General features: G+C 36.2%; 2 protein-coding genes across 51 annotated transcripts in view; both read right to left on the reverse strand.

Moving 5' to 3' along the window:
• The window catches only part of LOC122522304 (calcium-activated potassium channel slowpoke), a 74,810-nt gene extending 56,765 nt beyond the window's left edge, over positions 1-18,045 (reverse strand). For all 50 annotated transcript variants that reach the window (XM_043643252.1, XM_043643260.1, XM_043643295.1 and 47 more), the window contains exons 1-5: positions 16,075-18,045; positions 7,265-7,326; positions 6,794-6,890; positions 6,375-6,638; positions 5,833-6,000 (exon numbers count right to left, since the gene is read on the reverse strand). In XM_043643252.1, the coding sequence (XP_043499187.1) occupies positions 5,833-6,000; positions 6,375-6,638; positions 6,794-6,890; positions 7,265-7,326; positions 16,075-16,380 (897 nt within the window). In that variant the 5' untranslated portion in view covers positions 16,381-18,045. The remainder of the gene's footprint in view (positions 1-5,832; positions 6,001-6,374; positions 6,639-6,793; positions 6,891-7,264; positions 7,327-16,074) is intronic.
• A 1,316-nt stretch (positions 18,046-19,361) lies between these two features.
• On the reverse strand, positions 19,362-21,077 carry LOC122522307 (endocuticle structural glycoprotein SgAbd-2-like). Its single transcript, XM_043643297.1, has 4 exons — positions 20,660-21,077; positions 20,389-20,519; positions 20,006-20,159; positions 19,362-19,899 (listed from the first exon to the last, which is right to left on the reverse strand). Exons 1-4 carry the CDS (start codon positions 20,729-20,731, stop codon positions 19,681-19,683), a joined length of 576 nt encoding a protein of 191 aa, XP_043499232.1. The 5' UTR covers positions 20,732-21,077; the 3' UTR covers positions 19,362-19,680.
• Between the last annotated feature and the right edge of the window lie 2,999 nt (positions 21,078-24,076).

A 24,076-nucleotide genomic window follows, 5' to 3' on the forward strand; every position in this document is an offset into this window, starting at 1 on the left:
CAATATAAAAGCTTTGATCTAAAAGTACTACATTATCCATAAATGCAATAGGATGATAGTGGTATCGTCTAGTGGTAGAAAATTCCATGGAGCTTTTAAGTGCAGTTTACGTAAAGTGTCGCGACCGACTGATACCTTTGAGTATATATACAAGTAAATATGTATGCATAATTTGAGAAAAGACACCGTATGTATATACATCTGTAGATAATATAATATATATACATGTATGTATGTATATATGTACCTGTGTGTATACAACTTACGTGTCATGAGAAACAGACTATACCATGTTTTAACAAAGAGAGAAAGATATATAAGTCGTCTAAGCTTAATTAAATCACCTAAATACTTCCATTGTTTACAATCGTATTAAAAAACTTCAAAGGAAAAAGTTGCATTATTGCGGGGAGAAAAATCTAACGATTAAAAGAATTATTTCTTAAAGTCAGTTTTTTATGAGATTTCAAGGTTATTCTTATAGAGCATAAAAAAATTTTCGTGCCATTAGATTTTCCTTCTTTGCAATAGTCCAACTTTTTCTTTCGAAGATTTTTAATACGATTGCAAACAAAGAAAATATTTAAATAATCTAATTTAGCTGAGACACCCTGTATATATAATATATATACAATATATATAATGTATATACATTATATATATATGTATTATACAAGCAGAAAAAGGAATGCTGTAAGTTGATGCTTCAAATAAAGAGGCGTCGTTCGTTGCAGACTGTAAATCTTGTGAAAGAGAGGATAAGAGATAGAAAGTGATAGAGCATGATATAGAATGAAATAGGAATAGAAAGATAGAGAGAGAGAGAGAGAGAAAGAGAAAGAGTAAAGCATGACATTTATCTGACTGGCAAGCAAAAAATAAAGGCGAATAGCTTGATGGATCTGTTCTACGGTTTTTTTTCTTTATATATATATAGAGAGAGCATTCAAATAATCATAAGCATCAGCAGTTTCTCGCGCCGATTACATCGACCACATTCTCTTGTACTTTTTTTTGTTTATCTAATAATTATTTATTAACATTTTGATTTGTTATCGTTGTACCAGATTAAACATGTGTGTGATGTTAATATCGATCCTTACCATCGTTGGTTTCGATCCATCATTTTCTTCTTCTTTCACTCAAGAAATCTTCTTTTTCGACGATTCCCATTTTCTACTCGTTGTGTTAGAATTCTTATTTGATCCGTTTTAATTCGTCGGTATATTCCCGTATGGCTCAAGCAACCAAAGACACTGCAGTTTAACGAATTAACGCAAAAGATAGATAGATAGATAGGTAGATAGATAGATAAGTAGATAGATAGATGGATGGATGGATAGCTAAATAATTAGATAGATCGTTAGATAGATTATAAGATACACGATACATACACAGATAAATACATAGAAAAACATAGCTTGATAGAGCGGGAGAGTCGATCGTTTTGCGAAAAGGTATATGTGTGTACGTGATACGTACTCTCCTATTTTCTTTTTATTTAATTATATTTTTTTAAATACCCACTCTAGTAATCGCGATGATAATAATGTTAAGAATAAAAAATGTCTTGACGATTTCAAAGCTGCAAAATGAGATTAGGTTGTTATACGCCTACCAATATACGAATTGAAATTCTGACGGAACGAAACTTAAAATTGATCGCAAGTAAGAAGTTACATCAGTTCGGAGAGCGAGAGGATTTAATGAAAATTCCCTTCGCAAGGGTGCATTATTTAATCGAGTGGCTACGTGTTTCTTTTTTTATTATATTTTCTTTTAAATAAACTATTATTTTTTTATCTTTTGTCTATTATAATAATATAAATATATATTTTTGGATTTTGTGCTTTATTTGACTTTTATTTAATTTGTTTTGCTTATAAAGGTAATATCGAGCGTTGTATGAAACATAAAGGCGAAGGTTCATCGTGGAGAATATCTCGAAAAAATTAGACGAATTTATTGAAGAATTTAATTGAATTATTTTTCAAAAATGATTGAAAAAACAATGCGAGAAATGATATGCGTATATAATCGTCCAATTTGTCGAAATAACTCTTATAAAACACGAACGCTAATAGCCGTGATGAATATTTGAAAATCGAAACAAAATATAACAAAATTATAATTATATCGTCCACACACAATGATTGGATAATATAATAATATAATATAATATAATGTAATATAATATAATATAATATATATATATATATATATGTATAAAAATGGCAAATGTATTGCTACGATGAAGTAATATCCGAGAAAGAAAATTTCAAGCGGCCAGAAATAATGTGAGTTAGTAGAATTATATTTCAGCAGCGTATCAGCACACGGAGGGCAGTAAGTATGTATGTATAGAACACAGATATACACAGGCAAGAACGACAGTGAAAAATTGAAGCTCGTACAAAACACCAACATTTCACTATTTATAATATAAAGAAAAAGTTGTCGAGTACTTTTAATCTTGTATTATATTGTATATATATATTTTTTTTGCTCTGTTTTCTTTAATACTTTCTTTTGCAGCGGCACGATAAAGTTTCATGGCCAGAGAGAGAGAGAGAGAGAGAGAGAAATATAGATAGATAAATAGATAGATATAAAGAGAGAGAGGGAAAGAGAGAAAGGGAGAGAGAGAGAGAGATAGAAAAAGAAAGAAAGAGAAAGAGAAACGACGTTCAAACAAAAAGGATCTTTCGCAGCATCCAATCTCGAAGTGAATTAAATATTTTATCAAGAGATAAAACTATAATGATTAGAAAACATGAAAAACTAAATGAATTTTGATTGTTTTGAAATATAATTATAATTGATGATACTGTTTAGACAATTGGAATGAAAAAATTTCAAAAGAAATAATAGTAATGCATCGTAACTGCAATCGGAAATTGTAATAAATATGCTCGTTAGTTTTTAATATATGCGAAATAAAACGCGTATGTTGTTCATTGCAGAGCTATGAAATAACATTTCGAGAAAAAAGAGAAATAATTAGGAGAAAAAGAGAGAGAAAGAGAGAGAGATAATTATTTTGTTTTGTTAATTAACTCGTATTTTAAAGCTTGATGAGTTGAAATTAGACTCTCATTTAAATAAAAAATAAAAAAAAAATAAATAAAATAAAAGCCACTACGCCTCGCGTTTTTATTGTTAGTTTTAATTTGTTAATTTTAACTTAATCGGACAACGAGAATGGATGGATGGTTGGATCCTAGAACGGAATTTCTCTCTTGGTGAACTTATGTTAATTCCTCTGGCAACGTGAAAAACAACACGATCAAAGACGCGAATATATAAGCGTTTTTCTTCTAAAAAAGCTGTAAATATGATATGAAATAAATATCGCGCTAATTCTACGAATGTAAATTATTTGCTTAACATATATATGTAATAGAATAATAATTATGTATAACTTGACGATATATGAAAAAGATACAATCAGAAAAATACTATTTCGTATCGTTGCTTTTATTAATCTTATTTTCACGATTTTCATCATTTTAATAATATAATAGAATAATTTTGAAGATAGAAAGAGATAAAGATAGAGAGATAGAGAGGGAATGAGAGAGAAAGAGAAAGCGACAGAGAGAGAGAGACAGAGAGAGAGAATGAGAGAGAAAGAAAAAGCGAGAAAAGGGGGTTGAAAAAAAAATAAGTAGAAAGGCATTAGTATGGTATAAGCGCACTTTTATCTCGAGCTATACATATTATGTTACTACGAACTATGAACGCGAGTTTTCTTTTCAAAATAAATAAGAAAAAAAAATAAGAAGAAACAAACGCGACGAAATAGTATTTTCATCTTTTTTTTTTCCAATTGGAGGAAATTTATATGTAACAATCTAATGAAACGACCCGAGAGAATTTGTATGCTCGATAAGAAAGGTTTGTCTGTTTTCAATATTCTTTTTTTCCTTTTTTTTTTTTTGAGAGAGAAAATTCATTGATTGAAATTTATTGAGAATAAATAGAGAAGGAGAGGAAAAAAAAGAAGAAGAAGAAAAAGAAGAAGAATAAACCTAAGAGAATAATGGACCGTGCGGGTAACGAACCGTGTTGACGCGTGCTGCTCGACAAATAAGGGCCGATGATCATCGGAGTCTCTCAAATCGTAACTTTTTAAAAATTTTATCGGATCGTAAGAAATTTGACACAAACAAATGTTTATATATATATACGCGACGAGGGGACGACGTGTAAAGATATGTATCCTATGCACGTAAATATGTATACATACATATTTATAATAAGAATAGATATACGTGCGCGCGTGCGCGTGCGCATACATGCGAATCCTGGAGACATGAAGTCAATTTTCTAGTTTTCCTTTTTCTTATTTTTTTATTTTATTTTATTTTATTGCATTTCTTGTTTTCTTTTTATATTTACGACGAACGATTTTCTAATATGATAAGAATAACAACGACGACGATGACGACACAGCGAACCACGTTAATAATATATGATTTTTGTAACAACACCATGGAAGACTAAAGCTAACTCCGATATCGATTTTTTGTTTTTTCTTTTTTCCTTTTTTAGTTGATTTGATTTGATTTTTATTCTGGAGTCTCGTTACACAAACCCCTACGCTTATCCCCCGCTACGAAGAATCAAAAATCGTCGGCTGATGGCCGAGATATGAATAAAAATAGTAAAAATTAAAACGAAAACGAAAATTTAACGATTTTAGGATCATTATTATATTTCTTTGGTTTTTTGGATACATTCGGTCAAGTTATTTTTCTGTATATATCGTAAAGCGAATTATTTAGAAAATGGGATCAAGAATTTCTAGAAACAGCAAAACAAAAATACGCGTTTATCTCAATTATTCTTCGTATCCTAAATAAAATCATAAAGACACTTTTTATGGTAGATTTGTAAAGAAGCGAACAAAACCTAAGCGAGTAAGGACTGGTCCGCGTTCTAATTTAATCGACTTCTAATCGACGACGCTCGATTTCTCTGTGTATTATTTCAAGAAATTCATATCTTTAAAAACGTTTTTTATTGATCTTTCTTCGGGGCAGATTAACCTTCGACGGGATCGCAATTTCATGTTCTTTTCCCTTATTTATTTATTTTTTTTTTTATTTTCTGGTCATTTTAAATTTTTCTTTTGTTTCATTTTTTATTTTTTTTATCGACTGTTCTTACTTTTTAATAATTATTATTATTTTACGTTTTTTCTTATTTCAACTCTCACTCTAATTGTAAGACTGGACCACGGTCAACGACATGATTGACAAAATACGAATACGTATATGTATATATTATCTAATTATTTCCTTTCTAAATAAGTTTTCAGAAAATTTCATTGACCAAGCGAATATTTGAATACGTGTTTCTAACTCGTCGAAAAAACCATAGGCTGTCCAATAGTAATTATTTCTTAGACTTCGACGATTCATTCGTTTCTTATTTATTATTCATTTTCGATTGATATATCTTTTGTTTATTTATTTTTTTATTTTCCATCCAATAATAAATCGTTAAAGATTTGTCGTACAAGCAATTTGTTTCGCTCGTAAGTTTTTTATTTTTTATTCTTTTTTTTATTTTTTATAACACGGGGTCTCTCGTGACTCGTGTATTTTATATGTAAATTCACGGATTCAAATGTATATAGTTTTCTTTTCTTTTTTTTTCTTCTTTTGTTTGTTTGTTAGACGTAATAATAATAATAATAAAGATAATAATAATAATAATAATAATGATAATAACATATAATAATAATAATAACAATATATATATATGTATATACTATAGTAATGTATATTTAGACGGTATAGGAAATAATAATCAAAGTTGACTTACCAAACCGACGAGTAGAAAAAATACTAGGAATGTGCGGCCGAGGACCGTCTGGCAGTAAACGTCGCCATATCCTACCGTGGACATTGTCACGATTAGAAAATACACGCAGGTCCAGTACGAAAGCTGTTGCGGATTTATGAACTCGAATGGATCCCCTGAGTTTTCAAGCTACCGACAAAATTATTCTCCGATCATTAGGATCAATAATAAAAAGATCAAATAGAAGTTATTCAAATTTTTTTAGTAACATAAATATAAATGATAAAAAAAAAGAACAATTGTTTTATCCTTGTCGACAGGGATTCGTAAATATGTGTAATAATGATTATACGCAAAATAGAAAAAAAAAAAGAATTATAATTTACGATACGTTTTGTATATTCAAATAAATCATAAAATCATTTATATTTATATTATAAAATAAATCATGGAATTATTTTGTTTCTCTTTTTTTTTTCTTCGGACTTATTGTTAGTCCACTTTCGTAATTAAATTTATTTATACATTTATTTATATAAGTAATGGAACGAAAATATTTTTACCAAATGAATGATGCCAGCAGCGGTCAACCAGACGGAGATGAAGATGGATACGAGTTGGGCGAGGCGAATGGAGCTCGATGTCTTTAGAATGTTGAGGTACTGGAGGATGTCAGGGACCGTCATCAATCGTAGGGCTCGGAGGAATCTCAGTCCGATCCACGTCCGATCGAGATATATCGATACGAAGGACGGTGGTATCGTAAAGTAATCCACGAACGAGTACATCTCCAGCATGAACCACAGCTTGTCACTGGCGGCGATAAACTGTTTACGAGAAAGACAAGGGGAGAAAAAAAAACAAAAACAAACGGCAAGATGATTGGTCCTCGTACTACAGTATCTATTTCTGTCTGACTTATTATTTTTCTTTTTCTTTTTTGTTCATTGACGTTACAATTCTAAAAACGTTGTTTACTTACGCGTATAAAAAAGTAGACCATAAAAAATATATTGAAAGCTAAGTCTATCTGCTGAGTAAAATTGTTGCTCCATTTCTGGCAACGTTCCACCTCCTCACTGAAACAGAAAAAAAATAAAAGTACTCGATCGTTGGATTATCGATAATAAAATTCTCTCTTTTAAAAAGAGAAACAAGAAAGGAAACAAGAAAGCAAGAAAGAAAGAAAAAAGGAAGAGGATAAGGTATTATTTGTGGATACCGACTAAAGACCTTTGTAAAGACGAGACGAGTAATTGCAACAGGTGCAACGCACAAGGTTTTCTTTTAATCGATAGACAGACAGCAGAGAAGCGCGAACAGCAAAAGAGGAAAAAGGTTAAGTGTCGCGTTTACTTGTATCACATTCTAAAGAATCAGTTTTTGTTTTTGTTTAATTAACTGGAATAATAAGAATAATAATGAAATCATAAAAAGTAAAGTAATCTCTTACCTGGAGGCATCGATGAAGTATATTATAAGCGATGCTATACTGAGAATGAAAACTAGCACCACCTGAAACAGAATGTACAATGTGTCAAAGATACGATGAACGTGCTCTTTTAAGAATAAATAAACAATTGAAAAGAAAGAGAGAAAGATAGAGAAAGGGAGAGAGGGAGTGGGAGATAGGAAAACAGAGAAAGAAGATAACAATAACGTCTTAAGTATCTCAAGTAGGTACTATAACCGATGATAGAGTAGTAGAACGAAAGAATGGAGGATGTAAAAACAAACACCAAGATTATATGTATTTCAGAGCATACCGTTTAGAAAATAAATTCTTGCTTTAGCATAGAATATGCGAGCGCGCGAGCGAGTCTCTATGTTTGTGTGCATTATGAAGGGAGCATTTTTTTTACATGCAAACATGCACACGTGTATATACACAAAACACAAACAAATATGGAAAAGCGTAAACTTGAAGGTACGATAGAGTTTGTAAGTTATCGGAGAGAATTGAAACTATCACAGTTGTCCTAATGCTCGCATATACACTAACAAATACATATTAAAATAGATAGATTACATATACAGACGAAATGTAAATAACTAAAGAGGTATAGGCTTTTCTACGTATGTATATCCTAGGTAAGCTACATCGCTAGCAACGATCGATTTCAAGATTCTTGGCTTGGTTCCAGTTACTACCTCGTTAAATTTCGAACGATTTCCCGCGCCCTACGTTCAAAATCGGCGGCCCTTGGTTTTATTTAAAAATTTTCTTCTAATTGATATTCTTCTCTCTCTGTCATATATTGTTATTAGATGGTTGTTAAGTTTACGATCGAAGCACTTTCCCGCTCCGCTCGACTCGTTAATTTTATTCAACGCGATGCATATATTTCGACACCCACTGATCGTTTCTCTTTACTCTCCTCTCATCGTTCTTCCTACTCTCTCTCACATACGGCGGATCACACCAAGTGAGTGACGAAAACAAATGCGATTTGCTTATTGTTACTAACTTTCTCTATCGATTGATACGCAGAGAACTACATGATAATATCCCATCTGAAATAATTCAAGCTGATTATACTTTGCATCTCTATGATTCCCTTTAAAATCTTGTTCATTCATGATGTAATACCCTATTTACATAAGTAGAACGAAGAAAAGTTTTAATCGCGTGTTCTGATTGGATGTTAAAAAGAAAAATAAACTCTAAGTAAGACAAATTATTCGCGAATAACTTTGAAAGAGAGGAAGAAAATGAAGAAGAAATATCGGCTTATTGCTAGTCAAATAAATTCATTCGATTTTCAAATATCAATTCACTTCTACTTTTTCTTTCTTTTCTTTTTTGTTATATTTACAAAGAAAAGAAAAGAAAATCTGAGAAAAATGTCAACTAATTGGTCGATACATTCTCCGAGTATAGTCGAAGAAAATTAAACGAAGAAAAACCAACGCTACTGAAATAAACATCAAGATAGAAAGAAGACTGAACCATAGAGAAAGAAAGAAAGAGAGAGTGAGAAAGATAGAGATAGAGATAGAGATAGAAAGAGAGAGAGAGAGAGAGAGAGAATGAGAGAAGGTGAGAGAGGATGAGAGAAGATGAGAGAGAAAGGGAGATGGTATCGGAGGGGTGCAGTAAGAGTCAGTTTTATCAATAAACGCGTGTATGGTCGGAGGAGGATGTTATACCCGTGACCACCAGCACCGATATCGATCGGTGGCAACCCTCTCCGACTCCCTCGCTTCTTTCGTACCGCGAGCTGCAACGTGTCGGCACCTATACGTTACCGGGTTAACCGAGTACAGCTGCACTCCAACGGGGGTAAGACAAGCTTTACGTTTGAACTTGCGTTTGACCTGGTCACGAGGCTGTCGCTTCTCTCTCTCTCTCTCTCTCTCTCTTTCTCTTTCTCTTTTGCATTGCCTCTTTCAGCTAGAAGGGTGCCTCTCTCTTATTCATTCTATTTCAAACCATCAGTTTAGCTCCCTCCCTCCCCAACAACGAATGAAACGCGAGGTGGCGTTTCACTACTTTCCAACCCTTCGGCACACACCCGAACACCGATCCTGCTTTCACTCTATCCCTCTTTCTCTTGATATCTTTTTCTCTCTCTTTTACTTATTTGCTTTTGATATATCTCTCTCTCTCTCTCTCTTTGTCTTTCTCTTTCTTGCTTGTTTTTGGTCTCTCTGTCTTTCTCTGTCTATGTTTCTTTTTTGCTTATTCTTGATATATAGATATACATATATGTATCACAAATATATTATGTATATATATGTATCTCTTCCACTTACTAGAGCATGATAGGAAGATATAGGTCAGTGGGTTATCTCTACCAGGATCATTCTCCATTACCGGAAGCTTTTCTGAGCAATTGCATCTTCGAAAGGACAACTGGACCGAGGGTAAGTTTGTGACTAGAAGGAAGAAGTGAAAAGGGAAGAAGAAATAGATGGAAGATGAATTCGTACTTTTCGATCGTTAAGCTTCTTACTGACGACTTCGAGTTGTTTACGCGCTCTGTTTATTCGTTTCTTCCTACCAGGAATTAGAGAGATCCTTGAAAGAAACCGGAACGAACGGGGCTGGGTGGGCGAACCGAAGCGGTGCAATCTGGTAAGAGATTTATTTATCGCGAGCACTGTTCTACTCTACGGCGCCCCACTGTTTTTTAATTCCCATTGTTATTTGCAACGCAAGTAAATAAATGTTATATGTATATATATGCACACATGTATAATTATAATAGGTGTCTTGCGTTGATGTTAAATAAGTATATGACGTTAGATAAATATAATGATCAAAAAGAGAAAGAGGACGAGAAAAAATATAAAAAGTATTAAGTTAATTATATTAAAACTTTGTGAGAATAAAGTGAAAGAAAACAAAGAGGTAGACAAGAGAAAGAGAAAGAAAGACGCACGAGACGTATAAAAGTGTCACGTTAATCGATTCGCATGTAGCGCCACATGCAACTACATTGTACGCGTACACACACACATTCATACGTATACAGATGTATACAATACGCAGCGCGTTAGTCGTAGCGCGACGCTTTCGCAAAGTTATTACAAAAGCTACTCCATTCAATGCTTTGCAAAGTACAAGTGGCACTACCTCCCAATCCTCCCCCCTTCCAGCCCGTCTTACCGCACCTTTTATCCTCGTGCTATCACACGTCCTATTCCATCCCCTACGAAGATACATATGTAGAACATACATACGTAGTGTAATTTTCACGTCTCGAGCGCGCTAGAGCGCTACTTAAGAAAATGCAATTTGCCCTGAGAAGCGGACAATCTGACCTATCGCGCTTTGCTATAAATAAAGATTGCCGTTCTTATTTTAGGATGAAAATTAGCGTGGGTCTCGGACAGTCTCGTCACGAGCCTCCTCGGTTATTTTTGTCGTCACCAAGACAAGATATGCATATACTCTCTTTTTATCTCTCGATCTCTCTCTCTCTCTCTCTCTCTCTCTCTCTCTCTGTTTTTCTCCTTTTTTCTTTCTCTCTATCTCTCTTTCGATCAAGGATTTCATTTAGAAATTATTAAACTGCAGCTCGAAAAAATTGACCTCGGTCCTTCAAACGATGAATAAAATGAAACTATTGTTGGTATAAAGAAAAACGAATCAAATTAGTGTATAATTGATTAACGATTAATCATTTATCTTATTATTTGATTCATTTGAATAGAAAAGAAACAAAGAAATTTATCGAGAAGTGAGCTAAGGAGGAAAAAGAAGAAGAAGAAGAAGAAGAAGAAACGATGATTGCATCGACTAAAAGATTTAGTTTCTAATGCCACGTCTAATTTCGTCTCGTTAGAACTTAAACCTTATGCATTTAAATCCGACAGACGAATGAAAGTCGAAGGTCAAGAACGAGAGAACGAACTCGGACTTCGTCAAGGGATTTCCTACGCCTCCGGCTTACTTTTGAACTGGTTCGATTTGTCGTTCTTCGAGTAGAATAATTTGCTAATAACAGAGTTAAAAGATTAATAAAATAGACGAAAAATGTGTGGTCAATTTCTAACAATAAAAGCAAATGGGATTGTATCTTACGCGATTTTATGCAATAAAGATTCTTAATCTGGATAATTGAAATCCCCGTTTCACAAGTACGCGTAAGTTTTCATATATATATATATATATGTGCGTGTGTGTGCACATATGTATAGATATGTATTTGTTGGCTGTAGGTACGACAGAAACTCTTATTTGAGAACTTATAGATATATCTGCGACAAAACGATGATCTCGATCGTGAACGAATCATCAACGATCCTTGGAATCATCATCCAACTTAGATAACAACGGTGAATCAGAGTCTTTCCTTGAAATAAAAATTTTCGATGACGATATTCTTTACCTCTTCCATTCTCTTTCTCTTTTCTTACTTTTTAACCTTCTTTGAGCGAACAGAAAACCGTAAAGAAGAAATAAAGCTCGCTATAGAATAGAATTATTTGATAGGGTGGATGAGGTGTAGCCAAGAGGGTACCGTGCAAGAAAGTTTTACATCCCGAGATGGCGTACATCCAATTTTACGTCGTTTCGCGCCAACGGCAGATTGAACCGGGTTTATCTAATTCGACTATTTATACGAGTAAACGCGAAATTCAAAGGTGGAAAATTACCGACCTACGTGTTAGCGACAATTCACCCTTCTTTTCCTTTTGTTTCCTAACGACAATATAATACGAGAGAATTCTAACGATCGCATGGATTTGTACTTAAAACATATATACCAAAGAAAGAGAGAAAGAATAATATAAATAGTAGGTACCTAAATCCAAGACTTCCATCTTGAAATCTTTCAAAATTTTTCCATCGTATTTAATTTAACTTTGTTATTTCAATTATATAAAACAAGATAAACGTTAAATGTATTATATCTATATAAATTGGGAAACAAAGAGACGATTTTTCGATAATAATCTACGCAGAAAGCAAACAACATGGTATAAGTTATTATAGCAAATAAACACGATACGCCGGCAAGTAACGTTGCCAACGATGTCCGCCAAAGTTTAGCATTATTCTATTTCTTAGGACGGATGATTCAAAATCGTTCGTCAGACGTATAACGAGCTATCTCTCTCTCCCTTTTTCGACTGAAATGTTCCCTATTGGTAGGTATACGCCACCTGTTTCAGTGTTTCATCGACGTTGAACATTGATGATGCTAGAAACGGATCTACTAATTACACGCTAATTACGTTCGGAAATGAACGGAAACCACATAACGACGAGATGATTGAAATTGGTGCATCTATCGATCCGCTTGCACAATTGGAAAATATTATTTCATGTATTAACAACAGTAATCAATAATAATCGTGTATTTCATTTAGAAAAAAAATTAGAAAACTAACTAATATTCTTATTCGAAAGTAGTAATATGTAAAACCATGCACCCCTCCCCCCTCTCAATCTTTCTCACTCGTTCCCACTATCTATCTTTCTCTATCTCCTATCCGCAACGAGAACTATCGATAATGGGCCTTGGCACAGTAAAATTCGTGTTAGTCGGACGGGAGCGCGCTCCTAACATTTTACTTCGAATGGCGTCATGACAAATCTGTTACATTCTTGGAAATGGATATTGGCCGGTGGCCAACCGCCGTTATCTACTTTCCTTTCGGAGTATGATCCATATCCTTAATCCCTTTCGTTGCTTACCCCAAAATTACCTGTTACGATCCTCCTTTAAATTTATGATCAAAAATGTGGATCCTTAAATGACCCATTATACCCTAATACGAGTTTACTATTCACGTGTATCATTGTTAAAATTACCATGTGTTATCGATCGATATTTATCATGAAAAAATAAAAAAAAATAAAAATAAAGAAGAAAAATAAATGTACTAAATAATATTGATATAAATTTGATGTCGATAAAAGTTTCAAAACGAGTTAAGCAAATATCGTTTAAACGATCAGACTTACTAATAGAAAAAGGAAGAGAGATAGGCAAAAGCGATCCAAGATTATTTTAAATGTTTCCGACATCTAATCGATCAAGTTCGCGTGATGTACGTGTAAGGGACGATCAAGATTCATATGATTACACTTTTGACACCCCTAAGAAGAAAAGATCTTCCTTCGAAAGAAAGCTAAAATGATTGCTCTTGAATTTGTAATGCAAGTAATCTTGGTAAATACATTAATCATTGATTACTTAATATACGTATCCAACCTTTTGAAGAGTGGATAGTGAGTTAGCTATACAAAATGTCTATTATTAAGATAAAAGAAGTAGAAGAAAAAGAATAAGAAGAAGAAAAAGGAGAAGAATAAAGACGATTTATCCGAATAAATATCTCACGATCTCTCGCGAACCCTCAGCAATCAGTAACAAAGATATATGTAGCATCGATTATAAATTATACACGGGATGACCTCGAAAGGGCAAACCAAAAAGGTTTCGTTTATCGATTCTTTGTTAGCACTCGACGACGAGCGAAATTAGACGGTGACGACGACGATGACAACGGATCGAGGAACGATATCCATCCTATCACCTATATACGGAATAATCTCTCTAGGATATACAACTTACACAGGTATATTGTATAAGGAAGAGGAATAAAGAATAAGAAGCCGATTTCGTTATGTGGGTCGTCCACTAGGTCATTCCGATTGCTCATTGTGCAAAGGTTGAAGTCCAATTATAGATGACTGAAAAATAAAATGACCCTTCTGTCCTGATACGAAATAATAAACGTTATCTGTTTCTCCTTCTCTCTCTCTTTCTTTCTCTCTCTCTCTCTCTCTCATTCACTCTCTCTTTCTCTTCCTCTTTCTCTCTCTCTCTCTCTCATTCACTCTCTCTTTCTCTTACTCTTTCTTTTTCTTTCTCTTGATAGAACAAGATATGTTCAAAAGATATATCTTGGAATTTACATTCTTTTATTGAAAAGTGGAACAGGTCGAACATCAAATATTCGAACTAATAATAAAAGGAGAACGAGAGAGAGAGAGAGAAAGAGAGAAGAAAAGGGGTGAGAAGATAAGGTATGCTTCGAAAATAAAAGAAAAAGAGAAAGATGAAGGATAACTTAGAGAAGAAGAACAAGGAAGGACGAAAAGAAGATATCGAGTTCGAACGCCTCTTTTTCTTTCTCTCTCTCCTTTCCTCTTTCTTTCTTTCTCATCCTTCCTCTCTTTCACTCTTTCTCTCAACGGAAAGCCGTTTCTAGGGTGAAGCTGCACACGCACTGCGTAGAAACCATCCACCCAGGAAGAACTAGGTCACCGGCCACGTACAATACTTGTGCGAGCTCCTCGCGAAACATCATGCGACGGTGGGCGCACGCGCGCACATCCGAGAGGGTGAAGACGATACGTTAATTTTCCCTACGCGTTTCGTCTTCCGAATTAAACGAAAAGAGTAAAATAAAATAAGAAAGAAAACAAAACAATAGAAAATAATCCTTGCATGAATCGAACTAGCAAAAATTGAAATATATAAATACAAATAAATAATAGAGATAAACGAATAAAGAAAAATTGTTTCTTCCTACGTCATGTTCTTTTCTTATTCTTCAACGTTTCGCACGATGACATCACATCACTCTGAGATTACATCAAAAGTGAAAGAGTTAGTTACGGAAATATCGATTATATCCTCGAATGTGTGAAACGAGATTGAGATAAAAAATGCCGTGCAAATTCAAAGGATAGATTTATTGTCGTTAGACGAGCTTTTCTAAACTCGATCGTTCGGAAGAGATCTCAAATGGAGACAAAGTGAATAGCTTAAACTATTTTTCTTTCTTTCTCTCTGTTTTTGTTTCTACCTATCTCTATTATACTCACGGATAATGGTACTTAACAGAAATAGATCGTTCATTTGGCGGCTAGCATCAAATTTGACGTTTTACGAGAGGCAAGCCACGCGTGAACGAACACATGTTATCTTTTAATGGTGGACAGTTTTTTCTCTTTCTAAATTGTTCGATACTTAACGTTTCGTAACTATTTTTTATTATTTAGCTTTTCAAAAAGTTAACGAGTCTAAAACACAAACAACGTAAACTGCTTTCATTCGAGGACTATCAACGCCATCTACGTTGCTGTGATTTCACTGAAATTTTGCAATGATGAAAAATCCCTTTTTTCTTTCTCCATTTTTCTTAATTCTTCTTCCTGTTAAATCTTTAAGATGTTAGATTATTAGCGTTATTCGAGAAACACACGATGCAATTCGTAATATCCTTTGGATAGGTATTTACAAAGTAAAGGTCAAAACGTTGCTTTAAAGCACGAAAGATCTCTGTTATCTCTCTCCCTTTAATATTCTCGATAAACAAGCGCGCGTTCGATTTCTCTCTGTGAACGCCGAGTTTCATTTAGTTTCCCCCATGTCACCTAAGTAGATATTAGAAATGGAACGCTGTAGGTGTATACGCTGTTGTTAATGTGTCGCATCGCGTGCGAGATAGAAAGAGAAAGAGAAAGAGAAAGAGAAAATGAGGGAGGAGCATGCCTACGACGCGTATTTGCGTGCGCGTATCAACGATGACATATAAACACCTAAGTCGAACGGTTAAAACTTTGTACGAGTATTATTACGTTACCGTTGACGATACTTTCAAATTCAAAAGGTATACCATTAAAACGGAGGATAAAACCGATAGATAATACAAGGGACTTTAATAACTCAATCTCTTTTTTAATGTGTAAAGATAAAATAGAAATAAAAGGGCCCATGAAAAAAGGGGAAAAGAAGAACAATACAAATACAAATACTAATGTGAATAGAATTAGAGTTAAAGTAAATTACTTACAAGAATACGTCCAGTGGTGGTCTGTCCGGAAATCAGCTCGCCGGCCCAATCTTTGGCCTCAGTCATAAAAGTTCCCTCGAACTCCTTCCCATGGCGGTTCGATTTATGTTCCTTCTGCTTCGGGTCATTTGGGGCGAATTCGGGCTCTTTTCGGCAGCAAAGGAAGGCGAACGCGCGCCAGAGGAGGACGATAAGCAGCCCGGCGAGGAACGTGAAGATGCTCGACAGCAAGAAGCACCACCATTTTCGCTCCTTTAGGCAGTCATCTACCGGGGGCTGCTCGGTCGGCGTCTCTTCGCTCGTCATTCCGGCGGATCTCTGCTGCCCCCGGATCACACATTCACCGGCCAACAGCTACTATGATGGCCGATCGCACGCACTTTATACGCTTCATAATTTCGTCGTCCTTCGAAGCCACGCGGCGGCTAACGTCGCCTTTTTCCTCTTCCACCGCTGCTGTCCTTTCTCTTTCTCTCTTTCTCCCGCCACCACTTCTACCTCTTCTTTCACCCCTTCCTCCTCCTCCACCACCTCCTTCTGCACTGTCGACTCTATCAACCACAAGAAATTTCCTCTCCGCTCTCTTCGCGTTATCACACTTCCCTTCCTTCCACCCCCTTACCCCTTTCGACAAGCTCCTTCTTCTCCTCCTTCTTCTCTTCCACCTCTTTTTCTTCTTCTTTTCCCTCTTCACGTACGTGCTGCTGCTGCTGCTGCGTTCACCACTCTCTCTTTCCACCACCTCACTCGGCCGCGAGACGACTGCTCTCTCTTTCTCTCTCTCTCCTCGCTCTTTTGCCCTTTACCTACTTACCCCTCTTCACTCTCTCTCTCTCTCGATCAACCCCCACCCCCACCCCACCCCCACTACTTCTTGATACGTTTCCTAGTTTATCTCAACCTTTCTCCCTTCTTTCTTTCTTTCTTTCTCCCCTTTTCGTTCTCTTTTCTTTGATCAAATTACCACTTGCAAGGATAACACAACAATTACGCGCACCTTTTTTCTTTCGTAACAAATTGTTTATTTGCTTATAACGTTTTTCTATAGTTATTATTAAAATAATTATTCGTTCGCTTTCGACGTTATTTTAACGTATCTCACTTCGCACTAAAACGTCCACGTATCTTTATTAGTCACGTAACATGTATGCCTAGCGAATTTGTTCTTTCTCACAATCTACCTTTTTTAAAGAAAATAAGAGAACGCGAAGAAGATTTTACCCGGTCAACATAGTAGACGAAAGAAAAATGACTCTGTTCGTCTCATCCCGTCTCTTGTCGTGACGCGTCGCGTCGTGTCGCGTCGTGTCGTATCGTGTCGCCTCGCCTTCACGTCGTCGAGTAAAATTGTCGTCGTCGAGCAACGTGTGTCCTCTTCTACTATCTCGTGCTCACTCGCGACAACGAGGACAACTCGACCGACCGGCAGTCAATGCCGTTGTCTTTCCTATATAGTATATATATATACTTACGTACATGTAGTATATGTGTATACATCTATATACGTATATGCGTGCGTATATATATATAAATATATATGCGTGTATATATGGCACCACAGCACGACAGACACTTCCCACCTCTATTTCTTCTTTTTATCTTCCTACACCTCCTCAAAGTGGGGTGAATAATCGTGAAAAAGCACTGGCTGCTTGACGATACTCTGTCCACCAGCACCAGGACTCTTCTGCTTTTGTTTTCTCTTTATCTCTCTCCCTCTCTCTCTTTTTTTTTATCCCCTAAAAGAGACGAGCTTCTGGATGACGATAACTACTACGCGGTTATAACAAACTATCCGTATTTACTATGTTCGCTCGTTCGTTCGCCTTTTCTAACACCAAGAACAAACGTTCTATCTTCAGCGAATGAAGATAAAGGATAGTCGAGTTATTCGAGAAGGCTCTCGCTGTAGCAGTAGCAGCAGCAGTAGCACCACCACCACCAGCACAACCACCACCGCCAACACCACCACCACCACCACCACCTCCACCACTGCCACCACCACCACCACCACCACCACCACTACCACTACCTTCTTCTACTTCTTCTTCTCTACTTCTTCTCTTCTTCTTCTTCTTCTTGTTCTTCTTGTTCTTCTTCTTCTACTACCTTCCTACTTCTTCTTCTTCTGCTTCTTCTTCTTCTTCGTCTATCGCTCGTTTCGCACCGTCTCTTACTACTCTCGAGCGCGTACCAAAGTTTAGTTTTTATTAGCCTATCGGGCTGCAGCACACCACCGACGACGACGGCGACGGCGGCGACGACGACGACGACGACGAGGACGACCGAAGGTCCCGACGACCATACCAGTGCTCCGCAGCAATCAATACGCAACAATGGACCGGGACCAATAAGCTCGAAGCTTTTCCTGACGTAGAGAGACGCACGCTCTCCCTCTTGCGAGTCAAGCCGAGTCCTCCTCTCCTCCCTAACCCATCGTTACCCCTACAACACACCGCATTCGCCAATCTACATGCGGCTGAACAGCTTCGAAAGCTCACCGCTTGGCGTCGCTAACCTCAAGCCCGCCAATACACGAATTTTCACTTTGCATTGATTTGGTAAAACGAGCACTTCTAATCTTTTACTTTTACTTTTACATTGAAATATTCGAATTCGATAAATAATTCCAAAACTTACTGTCAATATTCTTCTCGTAAAAAGCAACTCAACTCGTTTTAGAACGTAATGTTATGTAACTCGATGTTTGGTCATTAAAGTATGACTCTTATTACATACCAGTTTCTTCGTATTATTTATCGACACTTAATTTTTGTTAAATACTTAAAGAACAGGCGTAAATAACGCGATTATCGAAGGAATAATGAATTCAATTTTAGATGGTTTCAAACGTTTTCGTAAACTTTCGTCTAACGAACATTTAGAGGGGAATTAGACTATTGCAATCGAAATCGTTCGTTTTTGATGCACAATAAAAAAAATATTAACATTTGCGTAACGAATTGACGAATCCAGCGCCCTCTCGTAGTCTTCAAGTTTCAACGAAAATGAGGATAAAAAAGGCGCTCTACGATTACCGACTATCTAAGGTATTCGTTTGATCGATCTACGTCATATATTTGATAATAATTTAAGATTATATAAGATCATGTAAGATATGTAAACGAAAACGAGTTTCGTTTATATATCGTAGGTTAAACCTAAATAAAAGAGAAGATATCCCGTTAAAAGGTGCGATAAATCGTCGTCCATGATATTTTTTCATTTTTATAAATACTGGTTTACTTTCCCTAGTATCTCGCCGACGTGAAATAATATGTCAAAAGTTATTAAAAGATTTATTGATTTATTACGAAATTGTTGTTATAGATTAGGCAAATGTCGTGTCATCATCCTTCCTGCCGTAAATATAATTAAAAATATATATATATTTATATGTTAGATATAACGATGACGCTTTGGTGTGCGAACCTACTCCATTCTCTTTCTCTTTCTCTCAGGTTCGTACACGAGGTCTTGCATCCATATAGGAAAGCTGAGCAGAGAAGGAAGATACCAAAGGCAAGAACGTCGTTCGAACTATCGCGCGGTGTTCTTGACACCGAGGAAGCTGCAATGGCGTCGCCCTCGACACCCGATGAGATTCTAATATCTTCTATACGGTATTTGATTGTAAGCCGGTCCGTAGTTCGAATCGTCAGGTCCAGGTGGATTCGCTGCTAGTGCACGTCTTATAGCCTCTGGGATTGGGGGTGGCGTTGGTAAATGAGCACCCTGTGGACGGAAGCCATTTTCGTCTGCTACGTACTCCAATTGAATAGGTGTACCGTCGGGTGCCGTGTACGAGAATCTACCCTGCACCGCCTACGATCATACATCAAGCATGTTCTTTACTGTTCTTTTTTTTTAATCAAGATCAAAAGTCCAATAAGACATCTCTTATCTTCAAAAATGTATGTCTCGAAATTACCTCGGCTTGCTGTCCAGGACCACCACCTGCTTTAGGGCGACCTGTTTCTTGAGCTGAAATTCCATTTTCTGTCTCGTAGCTCCAGTTGTACGTGCCATCGGGGAAAGAATCGCGTTGCTGGCTCCGAATTGCTATAAACCGACCACTGTACGGGCTAGAGTGAAGGAAATAAATGATATTTACTTCGTCTTCTTTCTTCGAATGTTACGAGAGGGTACCAAGGGGTGCCAAGAGTATAAGATAATTTGATCAGAATAAATTGCCAGAATAAAGTTTGAGAATACAAATATTAGATACAGTTATAGTTTTAGTTGTATATATGTCGAGAAAATCACTCGAAGAAAATGAAAGAATTTCTAATAAAAATCAAAAATATCACTTACCTGTATTCCGGTTGATACTTCGGCTGTGGCTGATAACTAGGCTTTGGTGTCTGCGGGAAGAGATTTTGATTGAAACCTCTGAAACCTCCGTACTGCCCCAAGGCAGAGCCAACAAGAGCGAGGATCAGTATCTGCAATCACGAAAGATATGAAGTTAGAATAGTTCGAACGTGAACGAACGTGATTACAGTATGTCAATAATTTCTATGAACATGTCCATACTCCTCGAAAGAGAAATAGAAAGAACATGACAGTTTGAAAAGACACTCACTGTGTACTGCATGACGATGATGATTCTCCACGGATCGTGATGCCGATTTGAAGAGTATCGAATCTGTGGCATCAACCACGAATACCGCTGGCATTTATATGAAGACGCTCAAGATCTTCCCTTCTCTCTGCTCCTCTAGACCACATCGGTGTCCATTCTCCTCTCTTCTCAAGCACGCAAGTCGTTCTAAGCGCCCTCGCATCCTCGCCCCACCTCAACCCCACGTTCGAGGTCACACGGATCCCGGAGTCATTTGTACTTACGTATATATCTATGTTTTCAAAGCGTTAACGTATTGTTATCGTATAATAATCAACTTAATGTTATCTCCTATTATTACCACATCAAACCAATATGATTAAACGTGGAACGAAAATAGACAGTTTGTTTTAGAAAACAAAATAAATTTAAATGAACAATATATACGTTATACATATTTGGAGAATGATGCTTTAACATTTAAAAAAATTTAAAAAAAAGAGGAACAAATCGTGGCAGCAAATAAATAAGAGCAGAACTACCTGTTGGCATAATAAATGAAAGTGTCAAGATACGATGTTTTGTCAATTCATAAACGCATCCGTGAAGGCGTACGATCACCAACGATGATTTCATTCCTGATATATTCATAATTCGCTCTCTGCTTTTCGCCATCCAAAGGCGTAAACGCATTGTTCTTAGGTGAGACCACTCCCAGAGAGCATCGCTAACTCTGCTATCTACCTTTATCTTATATAGGACCGGTGTATGATCGTCTATAAGTCGTAATATTGCAGATGTCTTGGCTTAAAGGTAGATCGTGCGATCCGTGAATAGAGTCTAGTTAAAATATGCTTATCGTGAATTAGGTATTACTCCTTTAATAATCTGCTAATGTATGAACGCATACCAGATACGAATTAATTTGTTCTGAGAAATTTTTGCATAACTACGATCAAATGAAAACAACTCGACATTTTTCTCGTTTCATATCGAGGATTCGAATTGAATATAAATAATCGATCTTGCGAAACGTCTCTGAAAATGATGATGAGAAAATATGCAATGATAAAGTAAGTACAATGTGTACGAATTGTCATTTAATGAGTTTAACTAATTTCTAATCGAAATAGATAATAAATGATTGCAATTAAAATGGAACCTATGACAATGTTATTTGATTTTATTGATCATTTTATTAGATATTTTGTCTTATAGTATTCAAGTTTTCAACCATATTACGTATGCATACATCATAACGATCCTATTGCAAACATTATCATTATTTTAATGAGATAAAAGTTACGAAATCGATCGTTCGATGTTTTCATCGTAAATCGTCCCAATTTGGGTAGAAACGAGAATAAAGATAGACAGAATTGATCGGTGGAAGGAAACGAAAGAAGAAGGCGGTACGTAAGGCAATTTAAGTTGGGCATTGAACGGCTAGGCGCGGATCGGTTTGCATAATTCTCGAGTAGGATGTTCGCCTGGGAGGCCCCCGAAGGTATGCCTTCTATCCGCGTCGTGGTGAGTCTGAAAGCTCACAACGATGACGAGGCATACCTAAGTCAATGTGGTTAATAAAACCAGAAAGGTCAGACCCGGTTCGAATAATTCTCCGAGACGCCGAGAGCATTCCGCGAGATCTAGAACCATCTTAGATTAGACAACAGGTTCGCAAGAGATCCTTGTTGATCCTGACAAAGAGTCTTCGTAGTTAAAAGATATTAGATTTGTTCGCAGAACATCTCATTAAATAAGAAAGTAAGTAAAATATTAGTCGATCATTAATTTAACAACAAACACGTGCTTTCAAATATTTTCTTGATCGTTGCAAACATTACGCTAAACGCCTAAAGGTGATGCACGTAAATATACTGAATTCCAAATGGAACGAGTGTGTGGGATGAGTGTCTCGATCTTCTCACGGTACAACTCGGGTATAAAATGGTGCACCTATAAATCAAGGATATTCCAGGAATTCTCGTGAAAGTATGTAGATACGCAGTTATCGAATTTCTGAGGATAAGTCCCCTGAGAGAACACAATGTAATTTCTCGGATATCTCTTACTAAGATTCAAGATCACTGCCGACGCTCGCTGATCTTGCTACTTCCTCTCTTTATCCTACTTATTGTCCACGAAGTTAAGGTGATCGTCTATCTTTCCTTTCTCTCACTCTTTCCTTCTCCCCCCCTCTCTCTCTCTCTCTCACACACACTCTTTCTCTATCTATCTTTCTGCCTGCTTTATCTGTGATCCTACTTTTCCTTACTCCTAGGTGTTCTATCAAAACTTTCGTTAACAATTCCATGACCCGGCAGTTGACTTTCCACCTAATGTAAAAGTTACCATCTTTATGGCTGACTATCATTAGTATCATCATCATCGTCGTCGTCGTCATCATTGCAAAGGATCATCACTATTCCACGCTGCCTTATTCCCGTAACTCGACGAATAACTCGCTAAAAGTTATTGTGCAATCATTCTGGCATTTCTGGCCGACTCCTCTCTTTGTGCTCTGCCCTTCTTTTCTTTCCGGTCCGTGACGAAAGCGAAAGGAATCCATCCTAGAAGATCCACGCCCAGTGGAGCCTAGCTGTCAGCAATATCTCGACTCTTCTCTTTCTCTCTGTTTTTATGTGCAAGGATTCGAGCATCGTGATAATTAGAGCTTCAAAAGGTCGCTTGTATCGACATATCGTGCATCTAAATGATTAATCGATGGTTAATTGCACTTAACTCTACCATTGCTCCGCCAATTTGTCGTAAGTCGATATATGTAAATATATTAGATCTATCTATTACCTTTTATAAGTTTGTGTTCTGAATTTATTCAGCTTTATTATCGTCTTATTAATTTTCAATAAAAATGACACAATCGGATCTCGATCATTGATCATTTTTGTAAAAGTATATGCAAATAAAAAATTAATAGGAAAATAAAAAAAATATAAACGAGAAATTATGAAAATCACTGAAAGGTGTTGCGATCGATGAAATTATAGTCATTTTCGTGACAGGATACGACTCGCCCAGGTGTCCATCGATCTCCTTGACCGATATATCCCTCGTGCGCAAAGATCAAAACGTTTCACGATTGTATGCAAAATATCGATTTCGTCTATCTGCCATTCTAACAATACCATCGAGCTGACAGCTCCTTCTGCTTCCTTTTCGATTGTGTCACAGATGGAAAGCACTACGTGACATCCTGACCCCAATGTCAAAGGCGCGGTTTGACATCCCCGGTCAGTTAACATACGTTTCGTGAGAGACTGAATCCTATGCATTTTCTACTTCTTTCGCCAGTCTTGCTAATTCCTTTTTGTATCATAAATTTCATGATTTCATTTATCTTCTAACAGGTGCCACTTATGTAAGATTAGGAATAAATGTATCCATAATAATTCGTTTCTTTTCATTCTTTTATTC

The sequence above is a fragment of the Polistes fuscatus genome, unplaced genomic scaffold (assembly GCF_010416935.1).
Source record: "Polistes fuscatus isolate 324 unplaced genomic scaffold, CU_Pfus_HIC Scaffold5, whole genome shotgun sequence".
NCBI classification, from domain to species: domain Eukaryota; kingdom Metazoa; phylum Arthropoda; class Insecta; order Hymenoptera; family Vespidae; genus Polistes; species Polistes fuscatus.